At 29.5% G+C, this 22,001-nt stretch overlaps 1 protein-coding gene across 1 annotated transcript in view; it reads right to left on the bottom strand.

The window, feature by feature from the left end:
* LOC129962150 (uncharacterized transmembrane protein DDB_G0289901-like) overlaps positions 1-15,058 on the bottom strand; it is a 48,774-nt gene extending 33,716 nt beyond the window's left edge. Inside the window, exons 1-19 of the mRNA XM_056075888.1 lie at positions 15,022-15,058; positions 14,621-14,650; positions 11,437-11,478; positions 9,923-9,952; positions 9,770-9,793; positions 9,610-9,639; positions 9,457-9,480; positions 9,299-9,328; positions 9,145-9,171; positions 8,986-9,015; positions 8,830-8,853; positions 8,672-8,701; positions 8,515-8,538; positions 8,357-8,386; positions 8,199-8,228; positions 8,053-8,082; positions 6,273-6,296; positions 376-405; positions 217-249 (exon numbers count right to left, since the gene is read on the bottom strand). Coding sequence (XP_055931863.1) covers positions 217-249; positions 376-405; positions 6,273-6,296; positions 8,053-8,082; positions 8,199-8,228; positions 8,357-8,386; positions 8,515-8,538; positions 8,672-8,701; positions 8,830-8,853; positions 8,986-9,015; positions 9,145-9,171; positions 9,299-9,328; positions 9,457-9,480; positions 9,610-9,639; positions 9,770-9,793; positions 9,923-9,952; positions 11,437-11,478; positions 14,621-14,650; positions 15,022-15,058 — 559 coding nt within the window. The remainder of the gene's footprint in view (positions 1-216; positions 250-375; positions 406-6,272; positions 6,297-8,052; positions 8,083-8,198; positions 8,229-8,356; positions 8,387-8,514; positions 8,539-8,671; positions 8,702-8,829; positions 8,854-8,985; positions 9,016-9,144; positions 9,172-9,298; positions 9,329-9,456; positions 9,481-9,609; positions 9,640-9,769; positions 9,794-9,922; positions 9,953-11,436; positions 11,479-14,620; positions 14,651-15,021) is intronic.
* Between the last annotated feature and the right edge of the window lie 6,943 nt (positions 15,059-22,001).

The raw sequence follows: 22,001 nt of genomic DNA, 5'->3' as shown, positions 1-22,001 counted from the left end.
TGATCCAAAATTATCGGAATAACCAAAAGGAAGCTAGAAGTACAAACGATCTTTCTTAATCTGGCCTGATACTTTTCTGCTCATAGTTAAAAACAGGGAGAAAAAGAATATTTCATCTTAATACATTTCTATTGATACTTAGAATGATAGAAAAAAATCCGACTCTATTCTATAAAAATAATTTCAATCAATTATTTAATATAATTTTGTACTTACCGCCCTTTCTTTTCTTTTTGCCTCCGCCTGCACCTAATGAAGAATATTTCTGCTTAATACATTTTTCGTGGTACTTAGAATGCTTAAGTGATAAAAAAAATCTTCTCTATTGTATAAAAAATATTTAAATCAAATTTTTCGTGTATTTCTTGTACTTACCACCTTTACCTTTTCTGCCTCCGCCTGCTCCTGAAATATAATATTTATCTGCTTAATACATTTTTCGTGGTACTTGGAATATTTATGACATAAAAAAATCTCCTCTATTCTATATATATTTTTAAGATAGTTATGGAATGTTTCACTTCAGGAAATTCTTCAAAATGCGTGATGCTATATACTATTGACCCACATCTCGCAATAATAGCTCCTTAGTATACAATTTTGGGGCTATTGTCCAAATTCAGAATTGGATAGACAATATCATCCCTTCTCCAAATAACGAGTTTCTTCGCTCCTAGAGCAGCATGCTGGGAGATTAAAACAGGAAATTCCGTTAGAGAAACATGAATTGTTTAGAATGCTCAGAAAATCCTGGAATAAGATTCTGATCTCGCTGGTAAAGTTTCTCCTTTGTGATTGCAGAGCATAACTTTGAATATAGTATATTAGGTGAAAATAAAGAAATTACCCTCACCATGTATAAAATAAAATAAAAATTTTGAAAACATCCAGAGCGAAACACATGAATCGCTGATATCAACTATGTTGAACCTGAATAGAAATTTTCTTGGACCACATTCAAATGATGCATTAAATTTCCTTTGTATTTCTGTTTTTGCATCAGTAGAAATCTTTAAAGAAATATTAGGGTTAGCTCAGTAAGTTAGTTGTGCTTTTGATTACGTGATCAAAATCCTTCTTATTAGCTCCTAATCCTTCTTTATTAGCATCATCTAAGACATTACAGTGACAAACTAACTATAATACAGACTCGTAACACGAATCTACAATATTGTTTCCTTTTTACTTTAGTGTTATTTCTGGAAAGACATCTTAACAGATTCGTAGAATATAGAATTCAGTACATCAGCAAATTAAATCGGTTCCAAATGTAAAAATTATTTCAAATAAATCATTACCCATAGGGTTAAAAGAGCAACCAAAACATTTCAGAAAAAGATATTAAAACTCTGAAACTTATGTGTATGATTCTAAAATAGTGATGATATGCTGACGTATAATTAATGCATCCATACACATTTCTAAGAAAAGGAAGAATCTAAAGTTTTGTCATCACGTGCTAAATAAAATCAAATGCATTTTGGAATTGATCAGTAAATCATGAGAAACTGACGATTTTTAAAATATTCAAGAAAGCTGAGAAGTTCTGACTGATATGAATTGTTTTTGTAATTAAGAATACTTGAAAATAGTTAATGTTCTCAGAACTTAAGCAATCTGTCAAAGTTCATGGTAAGTAAATCTCTTTTTGATGAGAACAATATATTTTCGACGAGAACGACAGGTCATATATATATAACAATATATGACTAATTTTCCCTTCAATGGTTAATATTGAAAGTCGACGCCATTTTGAGAAGCATCTTAACCCTTTAAAGGACCCTTTTTTTCTAGTCATATTATGTTAAAATATTTTAGGCTTGAAATTAGAATAAGAAAAGGGATTCATTTACCTTATTTGATAAATTTAATTTGATTAATTAATTAATTTGGTTAATTAATAATTAAGTAACAAATCAAGACACGTCATTTTGTTTGAGATAAAGAACTGAAGCATCTAAGTTTCTGACTTACTAAAAAAAATTTTCAGAACTTATTCCAACCTACATAAATTCATACAAAGATTGCTAAATTTGGTGGGAAACATATTTCACACGGCCCTAGAAAGGGTTAAAACATATATCCTTGGCAAAAGGATCAGGATTTCTATCATCTATTTTCATATTTGTAAAAAGATTTTGAAATATCCTTTTACAAGTTGCTCAATTATTTAAAACCTTTTTCAAGCGATAAACTAAAATTTTAAATTTAAGAATTTAGATCAAATACGAGCGCACAGTATTGGATAAAATAGTGGACACAAAGGTGGTTTCTTGTGCCCAATCTCTTATCCAAAGATTAAATATTTATAGTTTTCAATTTCTTTAATTAAAGATAATTTTTAATCCTCCAGATCTACCTGAAATACAATGTGTAAATGAAATTAAATTATATAAATTACTCAATAATAATTAAAATTTATTATATAAATCCTTATATTAAGGCCAATATTTAAATTTTTACAATGCATTTTAGATATTTATATTTAATTTTTTTAAAGGCTAGAAAAGTGTCATATCAAGCATCATGGTCTAAAATAACCGTTATTATAAATTTAAAATATTCTCAATACAAATCTTTGCATTTTATATAAATTTTTTCAAAAAAACATTTTAGCTTTAACTTAATAATTAATAATTATATCTTTAAAGAAAATGTTAATTTAATTTCTTGAACCAATGATTCTCTGTTATCTGCTGCTAGAATAACAAGTGGCGAAAAGAATTTCAAAAGTAACAAAATAATATATATTGCCATTAAGGATAAAATAAATTCTTTTCAAATTGCATAGCGAATCTTTTTATTGCAACTGAAAGAAATGTAGAATTGCCAAATGAGTTTGGGTCATTTTTTTATTCAGAATCAATGGTCAATATCCTTTGTTCATATATTTTTAACCATTAGTAAATATTCTTTAGTGTTATAACTTCTATAACTAGCTTTGTTGCATGTTTTTCCCTCATTTCATTAATTCCCTCATCCTGCTCATTTACGATTAGTTAAAACAGGTTAAAACTCTTTATTTTAAAGTAGATCATGCACTCTGAAATTCATTAAAATGGTGTTAATTTAGTTAATGTTTATAAAAGCATTTTTTCAATGTTTAAAATAATATGTTGCTTTAAATTATATCGTATCTGTCAAACAGCTCCTTTCAAAGTTCAGAAGAATTTGTCATCGAAAGCTTTTCCTTTGAATTACCTTAAATGCTGTCTGTAATTGGAATGTATTTTAGTTAAGCCGATATCAAAACTACAAAGTGTAAAAAATTTGTTTTTGTTTCCGAATAATTTTATCAATTAAATATGATTCATTAGAAAATTTTCAAAGAACATAAATGAATAATTTTTATACCTTTAATTCATTCGAAAATGTTACTGCTATTTACTGCTGAATTCAGTTTTAAAAACTATGAAAACTTTCCTCACTTTTTTTACATTTTGAGCACGTTAATAATGACTCCCATAGTTTATTTTGAAGTTTTACTTCACATTGTTATGCTCAAAATTCTGTATACTAGTTTTTTTTAATTAAAATAACTTAAGAATTTGCTGAAATTGCTGTTTTACAAGTATTAAAAGATTTAAATTATAATAATTTTCGATTGATTTATAAAAAAAATGTCTTAGTGTATTTTTTATTGCGCACCCGTTGTTAAACATTGCGAACTGAAAATATAGCTGCATTCAATTAATTTCTAACGTTGTTTTCATCAAAAGAATTCGTATTATAATGGTCGTAATGAATTTCATATTAATTTGTAGTATTTTGAAAAAATAAGAAATGTTCCTTTCAGGGACCAAGTCAAGTGGTAAGATTCTAGTTTCGGAACCGTTGGGTTCGAAGTCTAATTGCATTGAAAAGCTGCCTTGGTAAGCGAGCCCGATGCAAATCAAATCCATTCATCATAGCTAGGTGCAGAGATGGGAACACCGACTTAGGCGTTGTCCATGTTATTCGACTGCGACTCAACATTACGAGGATTGTCCTAAATTAGTCCTCGTTCTATTACGAAAGGGCATGTAAACATAAATAAATTAGTTGCGCTATTCAAACACTAACCAATTGTGTTTAACAGTGATTTTAAAAATGGAATCAGGGACAGAATACATTCATAATATTATACTTACGAAGAAGGGACTAGAGTCGTGAACACTCATACGATCTCATTTATAGTTAAAACTTTCTCTAAAAACTACTATAGACGAGTCACAATGCAGTAATTATTTTAATTTTGAGCGTACTTGTGGCTTATAAATCTAAGCAAATCAGCAAAAACGTGAGAAAAAGAAACTATAAGTGAATAAAAATTTAATAAAAAACACTTTTTGTTAATGCATTTAAAAAAATTTATTTTATTATTTTCGATTTCTCAGTCTTCCATTAATAATTCGCACTATAAATATTATGAAATGTTAAAATTAATTTATTCTTAATTTCACTACCAAAAAACGCTACACTAACTGAAAAAAATCAATTAAATCAATTTATTAAAGGATAATTATGTTTTAAACATTTGCAACATCCACCAGGAAAACAAGCAATCAAAATATCAAAATTGTTATACGTCAAGAATTGAGCTAAAACTCGATTTGAAAATTAAAACAAAATTGATTACAAATTTACAAATAGAAAACATGCCAAACTAGATAAAAGTGCTTAAAAGAAATGCAGATTGCAGCGAAATTGAAAAGATTCGTCAGAAATCGCATTTTCGAGTAAATTATTATTTTGTGTTAGATTTTATTTGTCATTTATTATCCTTGATTTTATATTAATTGCACGTTTTCCACGAATAAATTTAAATAACTAGTACCTTTTCAAATTTTTTTAGATTTCTATTATCGCTTTTCACATATTATTTCTTTTAGGGCACAGTCAGACATAGAATGGAATGCTTAAAATATATTCATATCAGAAACATTAATATAATACATTTTATAAAATTGTTGCGTAAGGATTAAATATTGCAATATTTAAGAAGGTCATCTTTGATGTCATGTTGGTATGTAATTTCGACCTTAGACCAACGAGTTTGTACAGTTGTAGCTCAAGTGAATTTATACAACTGTTATAAAAGTGTCACTTAAAGTTTCCACCTGTTGATTCTAAATGCAGTCAAACATCAACTGCATTTAGTATTTTCTTCCCAGCTTTTTTTCGAATAAATTGCTAGCTTTTGCATCCCTGTCTGTGGCAACGATTTAAAACGATATTAAACATTAATAAAAAAAATCATAAATGTATAAATACGAGAAATATTAAAAGGAAAAGAAAATTCAGTTTTATCTAGATTCTACTGTATAGAGAATGTCTGATAAAAAAAAAGAGGGTTTCATGATACCACATTAAATTTAGTTGATTCATTGCAAATTAATTAACATCTATTTTTGGAAATAGTCATGAAAACTGTATATAGAACTTCGCAATTTCGGTAAGAAAAACCGATGGAAGACATTGGGTTTGCGTACCGACCTCATGATAAATGATAAGACCAAGTACAATCCATCCGTTGATATGATGTTTAGAGAGAAGAGGAAGAGAGTGCCGATTCATACATCGTCCTCATCATCTGACCATCATTCAAACAAATGAGGAGTTCATTCCAAAAGTATCATTGTACAGTTATAAAGAAATTTATTTATCTAGCTAAATGAAATCCTTCTTTCAATCGCTTTCATCTGCATGTCATGCAAGTTATTAAAAATATTTTATACATTTATTTACATTCTTAAAAATATTATTTCCTTTTAAACATTTCGTAAATCTTGGAGTATAAATTAAATATTTAATAAAGATACGTTTGATTATAGATATCTGGTTTATCTAATATATTCAAGGCATAGATTTATAAAATACATGTAAAAATATGTAATATTAGGCAAACTAATTAGAATTGTTCGTTTATTTTTTCTTACATTTTTAATAAAAAATATTTTATAACTTTTTAATTTCATTAAGAGATGATACATAGAAAAAAAATATTCAATCCTAATAACTTCAATTAAAATAATTCATTAAATGTTTAGACACATGCATGTTCTTCTATTACTTATTGCAGGAACGAAATTTTCATGGAATATTTTGTTTTTACAGTTTTCTGAACCTTGGGAAGCATTGAATTATTGCCTTTTTCCAAAAAAGACATTTTAGATTATCTGGAAAAGATATTTCCATGATATGTACATTTTTGATTACACCTCAAATAAATTTGACCATAAAGTAGGCAATAAATTTTATCGGTCTAATAAATAAACTGCCTTTCTACTTGCCTCCACTTTTTCCCCCAGACAGAGCTGGAATAAAATATTAATGATTATAGTTATAAGAAAGAAGTTATCTTTAAATGCTTTTAAGAATTATAATGCATTTTGAAACTTTAGCAATTTTATATTGAACAGTAAAATAATGTAAGTAAATTTTCTATTACATTTTCAGCAACGTAATAAAATTCATAATAAATATAGTTTTAATGAAAAAATTAACTTGATCCGAAAGACTCTTCTTATAACTTTACCTCAAATCAGTTCAACGATTTACATAATTTATCAGCATTTTAATTTGATTTTACCTTAAATATTTGTCTGTTGATAAATTTTCGCAGAAGTTCTAAATTCTGTGTTAGACTTGATTATACTCTAGAACAAATGCACATTTTTTGAGAATATTTGCGATATCAAATTGCGATTTTATTGGTTTTGATTAGGCTTAATAATATAGAAACCTGGCTTTGATTAAGACCTCCCAATTTTTTTACAGCATGCAAAACTATTTAGGATTAAAAACTTCGCTTATAAAGATGTAAATCCATTGCTTCTTGAGATATGAATTCACTTAATTTCCTAATTAGATGAAACATCTTATTTGGAACTTGATTCTTCTAATCCCTATAATAATATAAGGGAATTTCAAGATAATGATGCGCTTTTTATTGATTTTTGCTTTCTAAATTATTCAATACTTTTACTTAATTGCAGATTTAAAATTCAGTAATTCGATGCACGGCTCAATCTCGCCATTGTGTGCAAATGGGTTAAAAAGAAATTTTTCGATAAAAAAAATTAATATTGATAATCTTATTACATGATGAATACTTTCTTCGTAGATTTCGCATACATAATATTATGTTTTTTGACAAACTATGGGATTTGTGAAAATTAAATATTAAATCAATTTAATGATTTCTTTATCTCCCCTTGTAACATTTCCCGTTTCCCCGCACTGATAAGACATTTACAGCCAGCTGTGTCGTCGCTGTTACTTACTAAACTCCTCGAGACAGCCAGATGGTGGATCTTTTCATCTGGGTGGTCTCACATCTGTTCATTAGCGACTTCAGAGAAAGACCACATGTGGAATTCCTCATCCAAGAGGTATTGATAGTACCTTCAAAGATAAAGGGGTGTCCAAACATCTAGATGCTATATGTTTCTCATTGTGAAAGGATTTTCCCACGACCCACTGGCACCGCTGAGAGAGCATATTGCTGAACTCCGATTGGCCGAAAGAGAGCACAAATGACCAATGCAAATTAAGAGGCGGAGATTGTCGCCGAAATAAAGTGCGGAGATTTTTTTTTTTTTTAGGAAGAGGAAAGAAACAAATTGCAGGCGGACTGTTGAACTATGCCCACGAGTTCGAAGTCCGAGAACAGAACCAACTGAGTTTCAAGAAAGCCTTCGACTTTGACTGTTGTATCTCCTACTACAGGTGTAAATAACTATTTATTTAACCAAGATTAGAACAAGTTGTTCTTTGTATATACAGGGCTGTAAAATAAAGAATTGTCTGGAAATTCTACTTCGTTATTTGATCAGTCTAGATCAAGACATTACACCCTTAAAGTTTTATCTCTCTATTCTGCCAAAACTTATTTCAGCTAAGTCAAATATATTTTTGTATTTATTGCCATTACCACTTTCTGCCCCTGAGAATATTTCTTTGCTCAATACATTTCACATGATAGTTAAAATATTTAGAGATTAAAGAAAATTCTTCTCTATTCAATAAAAAAATATTTCAATCAATAGTTTCGTATTATTTTCTACTTACCTCCTTTGCCTTTTACGCCTCCACCGGAACCTGCAACAGAATATTTCTCTGCTTATTTTTCATGGTACGGGATAAAAAAAATAATTACTTTGAATTTTATATTTAAAAAAAGTTTAAGCAATTATTTAATATAATTTTGCTTTTACCTCCATTACCATTTCCGCCTCCGTCTGCTCCTGAAATATAATATTTATCTGCTTAATACATTTTTCGTGGTACTTGGAATAGTTATGGCATAAAAAATCTTCACTATTCTTTAAAAAAAATATTTCAGTCAATTCTTTCTCATATTTCATGTACTTACCACCATTTCCATTTAAGCTTCCACCTACATCTGAAACAAAATATTTCTCCTTAATACATTTTTTATGGTACTTAGAATTTTAGGTAGGGATAAAAACAAACTCCTTTATATTCTATAGAAGACATTTTAATCAATTGCTTCGTAATTTTTGTACTTACTTCCATTACCATTTCCTCTTCCTCCTGAAAAGAATATTTCTGCTTAATATATTTTTCATCATACTTGGAATATTTACGGGATAGAAAAAAAGTAATTCCTCTCTATTTTATAAAAAAAAAAATCTGAATACATTGCTTTTTAGATTTTTGCACTTACCTCTCTTACCATTTCCGCCTCCAATTGCTCCTGAAACAGAAAATTTCTTTGATTAATACATTTTTGATCATTCTTGGAATATTTACGGGATAAAAAAATAATTCCACTTTATTCTATAAAAAAAAACAGTCAATTGCATCGCATAATTTTGTGCTTACCGCCAATGCCATTTCCGCCTCCTCCTGAAACAGAATATTTATCTGCTTAATACATTTTTCATCATTTTTTGGAACATTTACGGGATAAAAGAAATATTCCTCTTTATTGTGTAAAAAAAAAAATCATTCAATTGCATCATATATTTTTGTGCTTACCGCCATTGCCATTTCCGCCTCCGCCTCCTCCTGAAACAGAATATTTCTCTGCTTAATACCTTTTTCCTCAGCTTTGGAATATTTACAGGATAAAAAAATAATTCCTTTTTATTCTATAAAACAAATTCAATCAATTGCATCGCATATTTGTGTGCTTACCGCCATTTCCGCCTCCACCTCCTCCTCCTGAAACAGAATATTTCTCTGCTTAATACATTTTTCATCATCTTAGGAATATTTACGGGATAAAAAATAATTTCTTTTTATTCTATAAAAAAAATCCTTCAATTGCATTGTATATTTTTGTGCTTACCGCCATTGCCATTTCCTCCTCCGCCTCCTTCTGAAACAGAATATTTCTCTGCTTAATACATTTTTCATCATCTTTGTAATATTTACGGGATAAAAAAAATAATTCCTTTTTATTAAAAAAAAAATTCAATCAATTGCATCGCATATTTTTGTGCTTACCGCCATTTCCGCCTCCGCCTCCTCCTGAAATAGAATATTTCTCTGTTTAATAGATTTTTTTTTCATTCTTGGAATATTTACGAGATAAAAAAATAATTCCACTTTATTCTATAAAAAAATTTAATCAATTGCATCGTATATTTTTGTGCTTACCGCCATTGCCGTTTCCACCTCCGCCACCTCCTGAAACAGAATGTTTACCCGCTTAATACATTTTTCATCATCTTTGAAATATTTACGGGATAAAAAAAAATAATTCCACTTTATTCTATAAAAAAATTCAATCAATTGCATCGCATATTTTTGTGCTTACCGCCATTTCCGCCTCCGCCACCTCCTGAAACAGAATATTTCTCTGTTTAATACATTTTTCATCATCTTTGAAATATTTACGGGATAAAAAAAATAATTCCTCTTTATTTTATAAAAAAATTTAATCAATTGCATCGTATATTTTTATGCTCACCACCAATACCATTTCCGGCCCCGCCTGCTCCTGAAACAGAATATTGTTCTGCTTAATTCATTTTTCATGGCCTTTAGAATGCTTAATAATCTATAAAAAACATTTGAATCACTTGCTTTTATATTTTTGTACTATTTACCATTTCTATCTCCGCGTCCATTTGAAATAGCATGTTTCTCCCTATAGTTTTCAACGCAATTAGAATATTCAAATGAAAAAGTCAAATTTCTTATGTGGGTATTGATATTAAAAATATTAAAAAGCTTTAAAGAAGTTTCTAGAAAGCTTCAATAATACTATAAGATAATACTTTTTAAAAACGAAAATAAAAATATATAATTTAAGTTAAGACTTAAGATCTCTTAAAACTGTGTTTTATAGTATGGTTAAAAAATATGGAAAATCTCCATTTGGCATGGTTTGATTGAACACAGAATATTTTAAGAAATTTAAGAACAAAAAGAAAGAAAAATGATATTTATTATGCAGCTCTTTAGGTAACTCTATCAGAAATAAGTGATGACTAGGATAAAATGAAAAATAATTAAATTTTAAAAAATTTGTAAAACGTGGTAGTCTCATGTTGAAATTTCGATGTCACGACTAAGTATCTAGCATTAATGTGTCCCTAATGCAAGCTGAATTTAATACAAAGAATCAAATATCTTGCCGGTGGTGTGATGTGGAACTCTGTAGAGGAAGGTAAACTGTTCATTTATTACCCTCTTTATTTCACCATGATTCAAAAGTTATGGAATCTGTTTAAAAATACTCCTCCTATTGCTTGGAAATTATAAATGAACTAAAATTAAAAAGAATAATGAGGAAAATTTCGGCTTAAATGTTGGACATATATTTCCAAAACAAAGATCCTTCATCGAAACGAAGTTCAAATTGTAAGAGAAAGCGTCACAACGATAAAGCATACTTTAATTTTTTAACGAAATCTGTTATATATCATTTAGTTAAAGGCAAACATTAAAAAATCCCAGATTTTCCAAAGGTAATGCAGAATGGAATCCCGATATAAAACTAGAAATTAAAAGTTAAAAAGGGAGTTAAAAGTTACTAGTGAGCTTAAAGATAACGAAAGACAAACTATTCAGTGCATGCACTTTTAGTAAAAATTGCTTAATGCAATCAAATTTTTTTAGTCATAAAATTATAGCAGGGTATTTAGTTTCTGATTTTTGTGCTTTAACTTTTAGTTCCCCTGTTCTTTTTAATTCATGTGACTCGAATCAGTAAAATTAGGTATTATAAAACTCTTTTTAAGAATCCGAAAGTTACATTCTACGAAATTTTGTACGAACAGAATCTTAACAGAAATTTCCAAAAAAAAAATAATAATAAATATTTACAAAAACAAGAATTCCAAAAATGTCAAACATTTAATTAAGTTATTTAGAAAAGTTAAATTGCTGTTCTCATTATATTAAATATTTTAAATTGTATCGGAAATTATTTAAAAAAAATTGATGAAAAGAAGATGATGAACCTTTTTACTTTCTTACCTCCTGCATTTCCACCTCCACCGCCACTTTTCCTAGTGCCAGCTAAAAATAAAACAGAATGAGGGTTTTAAACTACATTTAAAGCATAACACACCCTCGATATTTAACGAGTTAAATCTTTCTGTCTATTGGTTGCATATACTTAGAAACTTTTAATATGTAACATATTTCAAAAAACAATTCCAAAAGCATATAGTTCTGTGTACTTATTTGAACCTTCACAAAATGTGAAATGGGTGAAAAAGAATATTAATTTTTCTAATGCTGCATTAAACACGCATTCCTTCATTTCGAGATTTACATAACTCGAATATGTTCTTCAATGTCAAATTAGTCCCCAATTCTTAATCAAAGTGGCTCGTTTTTCATAATAACGATTCCAACCAAACAGAAGATATTTGGCTATACCTTTTATTTTTGTTATGTGACTATTTTAAGCCAAATTTTTGCGCAGTAGCTTCTATAAAGCCCCCTGAGTACCCGAGGGCAGAAGACTGACATCTAGCTCAAATGAAGATAGCGCACACACACACTCGCTTGCACAACCCCTTTTTACAGGGAGGCTCATTCACGCACCTCACAGATAGAACACAATGGAGAGAACAACCATGCCGAACCAGGACTCGAACCCAGAACACCTAGATTACGAGGAAGACGCGCAACCCTTAGGCCAGGACGCCGGCGCTGGTCTTTTTCAAATCATCATTATAAACACATAATTTCAAATGAATGGTATAGTTTCAATTATCAAAAATGTTCATCTAAATAAAAGTGCAATATTAATTTTAAAACATTAAATTAATTAAAAATTTAGTGGACCATTTTTTTTTCTTTTTCTAACATTTTGGCTTCCTTGTCAATGCGTCAATTGAAAGTTAAAATTCAATAACTGTAAATTTATTAGAGCATGCGTTTCTTAGTTATAGTGAAATACATTTGTCAAACTTTTAAAAATAATAATAAAAAAAAAACTTTTTTTTCTGAAGAATCAGGACAGTATTTAATTATATGAAAATTAATATAATAATTATATATTAATTATGATCCGTGGATAGTGTAATATTGGGCTCCGGAATGGCTTACTGACAATTTTTCCTCTAATTTAAGGATAGCGACGAATTCTATCCTAATATCATTAAACCAATTTAAAGAATATTTTTAATGCTTTCCCGGTGAAAAAAATATAAAACTTGAATGTCATCTCTTTCTTGAGAAAATAAGCGATGTTTATCTCATATATATTACTTTAGACTATTTTGTCATACTTATTCCAAACATTATATATAACAGCATATTGTTGTGAAATTATCTTGTTGTCTTTAAAATAAATTTGAATATTCTTTAAGAAACTTTTAAAAATCGTAAAAACTCTTTGTTTTAGAACATTCTTTAGTGGGCCTTTTTTCATTGAAAATCAGAACAGTCTTTAGTGATATAAAAATTGAACTTTGCCCATATTCAATGTTGTTTTATGTTTAAAATATATAATTCTGAAAATAGATATTTCGGACAATGATTTTGAGCTGCAAATTGCAGACTAAAAGAAGTAAACAATGTAAGCACCAAAAAAAAAATTCATTCATCATTTTTCACATTTAAGTGCCAAATAAACAATGCATTTTAAATTTGAAAAGTGTTAATTAAGGTAGAACTTTACGATGTATGATCCGCAGGTAGCTTATTAATGGGCCACGATACAGCCTTTTCCTATTTGTTTTAGGCACTCTTTTATGAAAATTGTAGACTGAAAACCAATGGATCAGAAACCTTTTTTTAAAAGATTGCGTAAGAAAATGAAAATACCATCAAACGAAGAAGACCCTTTGATTAAACTATCATATGACCAGACACTAAAGACAGCTTTATAAGAACACAACTTTAACAAACAGTTGCCAAACTATTACTAAGATATTTGATACGATATTCAGTGATACATGAAGTGCTTCCTCAACTTAAGTTTTTCGAAAGATAAATGCAAAAACAAATTGAATGAAGAAAATAACTTGAGTCTGAAATTAGGTGAAGGCGTGTGTGTTATGTGTGTTTTTGTGATAATTATTTTCTTAAATTTAAAGATAGCTTTAATAAATTTTATCTAAATATCATTAAACTAAGTGATAGAATATTTCCAGTGTTTCCCGATTTGAAAACAGAAAAAACAATGATTTTCATCTCATAGAAAAGAAGTGACAGTCAAGTCGCATTTATTATAAGCTAAGTATTTTACTAATTCTATTTATTATTTTGCTATACACGAATTTATTATGAACTCAATATTTTACTTAATCTCTTTTCCACACATACATTTTAAAGTTAATAAATCTCAAATTATGATCAGAAATATTTTTATAGAAATGAAAGCATTGTTCAAAAAACATATTTCTAATATATTATTATGTGTTTCTATTTTTCTGTTCAATATACTTGCTCATCTATTATGCTGAATTCAGTCAATCAAATATTTACAAGATATAAAAGAAAAAAAATTAAAATAAGTTGTTTCGCACTTACTGCTGTAATGATGAACATTTCCTGCAAAAGAGCACTAGGTTACTTAAGTTCATTTAGAAAATCAAAATACGAAATGAAAATATAATTAATTCTCGTAATTATTTTTTGAACTTCCATTTTCTAAGCTTGAAAGTCTTTACCTACTCAGAATTGAAATCATCAGAGCATTCTTTGTTAAAATTCGAATTGTTTTCTTTATATACGTTTTATGAAAATATGTTTTACGCTTAGATATGAGTATTCAATATACTATTCATTACTTTGCGTTGGTCGCTATAATATTCCTGTATATAAAAAAAATCGTCAAATGTGTTTGGATGTTATTTTGAGCGCCAAATTTACATTCAGCCTCTAAACATGAACATTTTGGCTTCTTTTACACTATAATAATAAATTTTAATTTTTTAAAAACTTACGTACTAAAGAAATGCATCATGTAAAAATATCTTGGTACTATAGCATTTAATATAAATTGAAATGAAGAAATTCCAGTAATTTTGTCATTTTTTTAATCATGAAAATATAATAGGATGTTTTATTACTAAATTTTCTGTTTTTTGCATTAGTTTCTATATTGTTTGTACACCATTTTCTAGAATTGAAAAATTATACGAAATTTTCGATATTAAATTTATTTACTACTTTTTATTAAACTAAATAATTTCACTCTTACCACCATTACCTCCTCCTCCTCCACCACCATCTAAAAAAAAGTGTTTAAGTATTTAAACATTCTTTTTATTATTATTTTGAAAGCATATATATTCTGCGAAAATTCCAAGATATAACAAAAATATTTTGAAGTTTTAAATATTAAGTTTAAAAATGTTTTACATTTGAATCAATCAAAACAAATCCCTTAGCACTTACCATCATGATCTCCTTCGCCTAGTGAAAGAGAATTTTATTTTGTCCGAACAAATAAGAATACATTAGAAATGAATATGTCCTATTTTTTGGACGCTTTGAATTATATTATTCTCTAATTATTCATGAATTTCAGCTCTCTAGGTTTGATAACGACTGCCATACAACAGATATAAAGTCAAAAATGCTCTGAAGATACCCACTGACAGTTTTGTTCGATGAAGTTTATTGACACAAGAACCATTTTTGATAAACTGCGCCAAACATAAGGTGAGAGTTAATCTTATTTGAAAATTTATTTCTAAACCGCGTCATTTTCCAGAATTTGTCAACCTGTAAAATCTAAAGGTAATCGCATGGTAAAACAAAATCTGAAAGTTATATATCAAAAAAGTAAAAGTCAATCATTTTTTTAAAAAAGTAAAAAGATGGGGATGAGAACTTTATGAAAAAATTTCCTTTAATCTGATGGGTAGAATGAAAACAGCGACTGCGTTGATTATTAAATTGTGGACATTCTATTAAAATGTGAAGAACCGTCAAAGGACACTGAGATGCTTTGCACCGGTGTGCGGGTTCCTCAACAGTAAGTGTTTATGTGTGAGCCATGTGTGATTAATTCTTAATCTGGCAAGAATTTTGTCAAGTTTTCCACTAGGCAAACGAGGCCAACAATCGATTAGGTATTTTATTGCTTTAAGTTTATTTTCCTCTTTAAGATAACACTGAGTTTGCCATTTTAAATTAAGAATGAATTTAATTTGGTTTTTAGTATCTTTTAATGGGATAGAAGAATTTAATATACTGTTGGCAGATTTTTATGAATTGTCCGCTAATTCATTTCCTGGTATATCAATGTGCGAAGGAATCCAGTAGAAGAGAACTTTGAACCTCTTGCAAGGATGAGATGGAGTGATGTCATAATCAAGTGACGATTCCAATCATCGGTTCCCCTTTTTGAGTCTGAATGAATGATATAGTTATCAGCAAAACTATTTCAAATATGAGATAATGCATGAAGGAAGGCAGTGACTTCCGTAGAAAAAAATAGAACATGAAGGGTGACGTTGAAATGAGATGGTAGAATTGGTAAAAACGCAAGCAAATGAAGTACAGGAAGAACCTTTTGAACCATCTGTAAATATTGGAATGAAATGTTTATATATTTCACGATGATGAGCAAAAAGTTGGAAATGAATCGCAAGAACCGTATTAGATTTATCAAAAGTTGTAAATGGGTTTAAGTATTTTAATCTATGTGATTTTCATGAAAGGAGGTAATATTTTACGCTTGGCACAACGAGGATATTATTGTACCAAACGTACAGAAACAAATAAACTGGCGGAAATCTGTTAGAACTTATCATGAATCCGCTATGAACTCTGATGACAGATAAAACATGTACAAATTTCAAGACATCTCGTAAGTAGGTTTAAAATATAGCTTTCTCAAAGGTCCTATCAATAGGGACAATTCAATAAATTGGTTTTTGAATCAAATGGTAGCTAATCTGAACCCGCTATATGAAAAATAGTCTCACTAATATACTTTATTTCTTTCTGGATGATGGAAATAGAGTCTGTTTATTCATTAACAACTAATTAGCAAGGCGGGATAGTTGATGAGACTTTCGAGTCAGAACAATGAACTGTACGTTATGGAAAATATAGACTGAATAATACAAATACATAAAGGAATGTCAAACAGTGATTACCAAAAGAAAATTTAACAAATATTTCAAAGAAAAAATCAAAAATTTAACTGATTAAGAAATGAATTACTTTTCACACTGTAATAAGTATCTTAAATTGTATCAAAAACATACTTAAAAAATTGATTAAAAGCAAATGAGGAACTTGTTTAATTCGTTTACGTCCTCCATCTTCACTCCCATTGCCACTTTTCTTAAATGTATATTTTCAGCATATTTTAAAAACTTCCAGCAATATACATGTATATATGCTCAATTAAACTTTCGTTATACTTGAAATGGAGAAAGAACTTTAGCTTTTAATGCATCAACAAATTCGTCAAATTTGATTGAAATGGTTTTATGTGGTAATTCATGAACTAATTTCTAATTTTTTTTTATTTTGATAATTTATTTTATCTCAATCAACTACTCGACTACATTGTTCAAGATCTTATTAATCTCTAATCCTCATTGTAATTATGTCAATTTAGCTGGTTTCTTCATAGTGATGTCTTCCAACCGAACAAAGTATAGTAGTAACGTAGTATATATATTAGCGCAGTATAGCCAAATATACCTCTTGAGCCAATAAAAAAATAAAAAATAAATAAAAAAACCGAACAAAAGATAATTGGATTCATGTTTTAAAACAATCATAATCAGCGGGTATTTTCAAGTCTGTAGAATCATAATTTCATCTATCAAAACTGTTCATCTCAAAACGCAAATTTGATATTAATTTTAAAACTTTTAATTAATTAAACATTCAATAGACCAATTTTTTTCGTTTGAACATTTCATTTTTAAATCCTTGCCAGTGCTTTCTAAAAAAAAATTTTTTTTTTTTTTTTTTGAAAAAAAGTAAATTTAGAGCTCTAAAAATGAAAAATTTTTACAATTAGCTCTTCTCAGTTATAGTGGAATATCTTTAATGAAACTTTTGTAAAGAGTAAAAACTCTTTTTTTTTTTTCCCTTAAGAATCCGATTAGTGATATAAAAATAAATAGTGATAATTTAATGATATAAAAATTAAATTTTGCACAAAATCAGAATATTTAAAAATTATAATTCTGTAAAGAATTATTTCTGGCAATTATTTTCAATAGCAAATAGAAGATTAAAAGCAGTGAACAAAATTAGCGCCGAAAAAATTTCATTCACCATTTTTCACGTTTAAATGCCAAACGAGCAATGCATTTTGGATTTCAAAAGTGCTTAGTAAGCTGGGTTTACACTCGGCCAGTTATAAAACAGCCAGTAGGCAGAATTGTCCCGAAGGGACAACAACATACCACTGTATTGCAATTTTTTCTCTTAATGTAAATTTTGGCGTGAAATAATTGATCACTTATCATACATTAATTCCGACATTTTTTCCCTTTGTTTTTTCTGGTGCAAGTTTCTACTTTTCTTTTTTTTTTAATTTTATTTGCCATTTTTTTATATAGTTTTCCAAATTTATACCATGTTTCTGTGTGTAAATATCGATCATTTTAAAACGATACGCAGTGAAAAAGAAAATTTCATCGGCACCAAAACGGCAATTTATAACAAGGCATGGAATGCCTGAATCTGTCTTATGAAGATGTGGCAAGCATAAATCAGTCCCTTTCTATGCATGCGCTTCCTGCTGATAATCTTATAACTGGCCGAGTGTAAACCAGGCATAAATCAACATTTCCTAACTTATCGCCCATCGATAGCGTAGTAGGGGACCAAGACGAAATATATTTAGACAAAAATCAAGCGAATTACAATTTTTTTACAAAAAAAAAAAAAAAAAAGACAGAAGAAGAAAAAAAAAAAAGTGAAATTATCATCAAATAAAGAATGATTTGATGATACGTTGATTGAACTATCATGTGATCAGACGTCAAAATCGTTTTTTCATGAAACATATTTCATGAATAAATATTTTACAACGGGTAGCAAGCAATTGCCAAACTTGCAATGAAATAGTTGATGTTCTCAACCACATATCTGTGTGATATCTTTCTCATCCCTAGTTTTTCAAGACACAGATACAGAAGCAAACTTAATATGAAAAGTACTTGAGGCCACATTTAGGCTTTAATTGTCATGTTAGAAAATAAAACTCTTTTAATATTATTTAATGTTTATAAGGGGTTTTTTTTCTAATTTAAGGATAAATTTGATGAATTATATTTTAATATCGTCATATTAATTTATAAAATATTTGCATTGTTTCCCTGATAAAAAAAAATTATTATTGAATTTCATCTTTTCCGGAAAGAAATATTTATGCCACATTTACTATTTCCTCATAATTATTCCAAGCGATATTTAAAGATGTTATATTTTTATCAGGCATTTTACCATCAAAATTGTAATCCTTTTTGAAAAAAATTTTGTAAATACATGGTTATAAATTTATAAATATTACTTTTTATGTTACATCGCGATTTTTGTTTTTGTTCTTGATACTGAAAATTGATTCCTGTAACCGTTTTTTTTTCTGATTAATATCCTGCATAATTTATCGTTGATCAAAGTCTGTAGGCAGTTGACGTTGATCATCCAAATATAACACAAAGAATATGAATAAAGCCAATATCTTCACGTTCTGCAAATTCCGAAGATTTACCCGTAAGAGTCTATTTCATATAAATTTTGACGATTAAGAAAATTAAAACGTTTCTATTATAGATTGATTTATTTATTTTGAAATTTCATTTCCTCATAGAGAGTGGTCCAATTTTATAATTTAGATTAATTAATCAGAAAAGTGAAATATGATATTTTTAATCATTTAAAACTTGTTTAAAGATTATATCATATTCTAAGCATTTTTGTTAACTTTATTTTGCTCATACCATTTCAAAATTAATAAATCATGAATCATGGTCACAAATATTTGTAAAGTTTCAGGAATATAAGTATGGTTCTAAAAAATATTTCCTGTCTATTATTAAGTTCTTAGTTCAATACATTTACTCTTCTGCTATATTGAAAGCAACCAATCAAATATACAGGGTGGTCAAAAAAAAAACTCCCCCTATATATGAAACCCTAGCGGCCTATCCGCTCAACCAATCGAACCAAAATTTCAGACATGGTTGTTTGAAGGTATGCGCTGGAGATTGTGATGATTCTAAACAACACAGGGTTCACAGTTACGGTTACAGTGAGAGAATTTTGAAATTTTCGAATGGCAACACCCACTTTTTCATTGCGCAAATTGATCAGCGTATTGAAAAACCACAAATGGCGTTGGAACGATTAGCGTGTGATGAAAATTGCCGCCGTAAAGTATATGCAAAAAAGAACATTATAAAGGACTAATGACAACACAGAGAGGAAAGAAAAAAATAGTTTTTATTGGAATTGAAAGATATAATTATAGGTTTTCAACGTTTTCATCTTCGCAGGCGAAAACGCATTGCATTCGGGAGATTGTGGACAACAATGCCGGACGTAACATGAAAGGAGGAATCTGCATAACTTCACGTGTTATCGCATCTTGCAATTCTGACACAGTTGCGGAATTCCGTTATTCCTGAATTGCAGCAACGAAATGTCATTAGGGACATTGTATGGATGCAAGAGGGGGATCCTCCACACGTCGCCCAATGTGTTCGACCAGTGCTGCAACAACACTTTGCTGATATTGTCATCTCTAGTAACTTTGCAGTTTCGTGGCCACCGAGATCCCCCGACTCACTCCTATGGATTTCTGGTTCTAGGGTTATCTGAAATCTAAGGTGTACACGCCTGGTCCACGAAATGTGTCAGAATTGCAAGATGCAATAACACGTGAAGTTATGCAGATTCCTCCTTTCATGTTACGTTCGGCATTGTTGTCCACAATCTCCCGAATGCAATGCGTTGTTGCCTGCGAAGATGAAAACGTTGAAAACCTATAATTATATCTTTCAATTCCAATAAAAACTATTTTTTTCTTTCCTCTCTGTGTTGTCATTAGTCCTTTATAATGCTCTTTTTTGCATATACTTTACGGCGGCAATTTTCGTCACACGCTAATCGTTCCAACGCCATTTGTGGTTTTTCAATACGCTGATCAATTTGCGCAATGAAAAAGTGGGTGCTGCCATTCGAAAATTTCAAAATTCTCTCTCACTGTAACCGTAACTGTGGACCCTGTGTTGTTTAGAATCATCACAATCCCCAGCGCATACCTTCAAACAACCATGTCTGAAATTTTGGTTCGATTGGTTGAGCGGATAGGCCGCTAGGGTTTCATATATAGGGGAAGTTTTTTTTTTTTTTGACCACCCTGTATACGAGGTATAAAAGAAAAGCTCAAAAGTTAAAAGAAATCATTTCGGACTTACTACTATAAGGATGAACATTTCCTGCAAAAGAGCACAAGGTTACTTAAGTTGATTAAGACGATTAAAATGAAGAAACCGTAACAAAATATTATTATTTGCAAATAGAAAATCAGAATTTTTTATTCTTTACAATCATAGAATAATTTGCTGAATCAGCAATTCTTCCTTATATTACCTAATTATACATTTCCATCTATGAAAAAAATAATTGATTCTCGCAATCATTTTCCTTTTATGTAACTTCCATTTTCCGCTCCAACTTCCAATGCGCTGTGAATTTCTTCACTTATGTCGCTATAATATCTATGTATTTTTTTTAAATCTTCAAACTTGCTGTGAATGTTATTTTAAACTCTAAATTTATATTTGGTAACATATTTATTATTGTAAATAATCCCCACCCCTTCAAACGATGACAATTAAAAGAAATATCATATTAAAAATTTTTGGAATATAGAATCAGTCATGTCACAGTCATGGTAGTGTAACCACATCAACTGTGACGCTAAGAATTAATTGTCGAATTCACTGCGCGTTTTGCAGAGGGAAAAAATACAGGATTCTAAAGCACAGCGTAAGACTAGATAACATGTAACTAACATATGATTGTAACTTCACATATTGTTACGAACCTATAATATTGCTACCCGGCACGAATAGAGTCATCGTAAGAAAGACCGTTGTACGATCGGTCCTGTACGTGCTGAGATCAATGAACTTAGAGCTTGGCGACAGACTTGGAGAGCATTTGGCGGCTTGGCGATAAATTTGGCGAGTTTGGCGACTAAATGGATAGTACCGGAAAGTTCGAGAACTTTCAAGATTCATCCACTAACAACCGAGATGCAGCCAGGTACGCCCTGATTGGTCAGAAGATTCTAGCCCCGCCTCCCGGAACTATAAAAGACGGGCACTCAGAAGCTACGAAGTTGTTGTTGTTGTGTGGATCGTCCGAGTCGTCGTGTGTATCGTCACAAGTGGTGTGAGAGGAGTCGGAGTCGCCGACACGTAGAGAAACTGGAGGAATAGACAGCAAGAAAGCTGCTGAACTACAGCAATTAAATGTACTGCGTCATTACGATTAATTGACGGTATTTGTAGTAGTAGAAAAAATTTTCGTAACAATATTATTGTAACTTCTGTTAGATTGAGAATGGTTTAATTAATTACTATTAACTA

The sequence above is a fragment of the Argiope bruennichi genome, chromosome 2 (assembly GCF_947563725.1).
Source record: "Argiope bruennichi chromosome 2, qqArgBrue1.1, whole genome shotgun sequence".
NCBI lineage: Eukaryota > Metazoa > Arthropoda > Arachnida > Araneae > Araneidae > Argiope > Argiope bruennichi.
The sequence above is the reverse complement of the archived record's forward strand: the minus strand, read 5'-3'. Positions and strand labels throughout refer to the sequence as shown.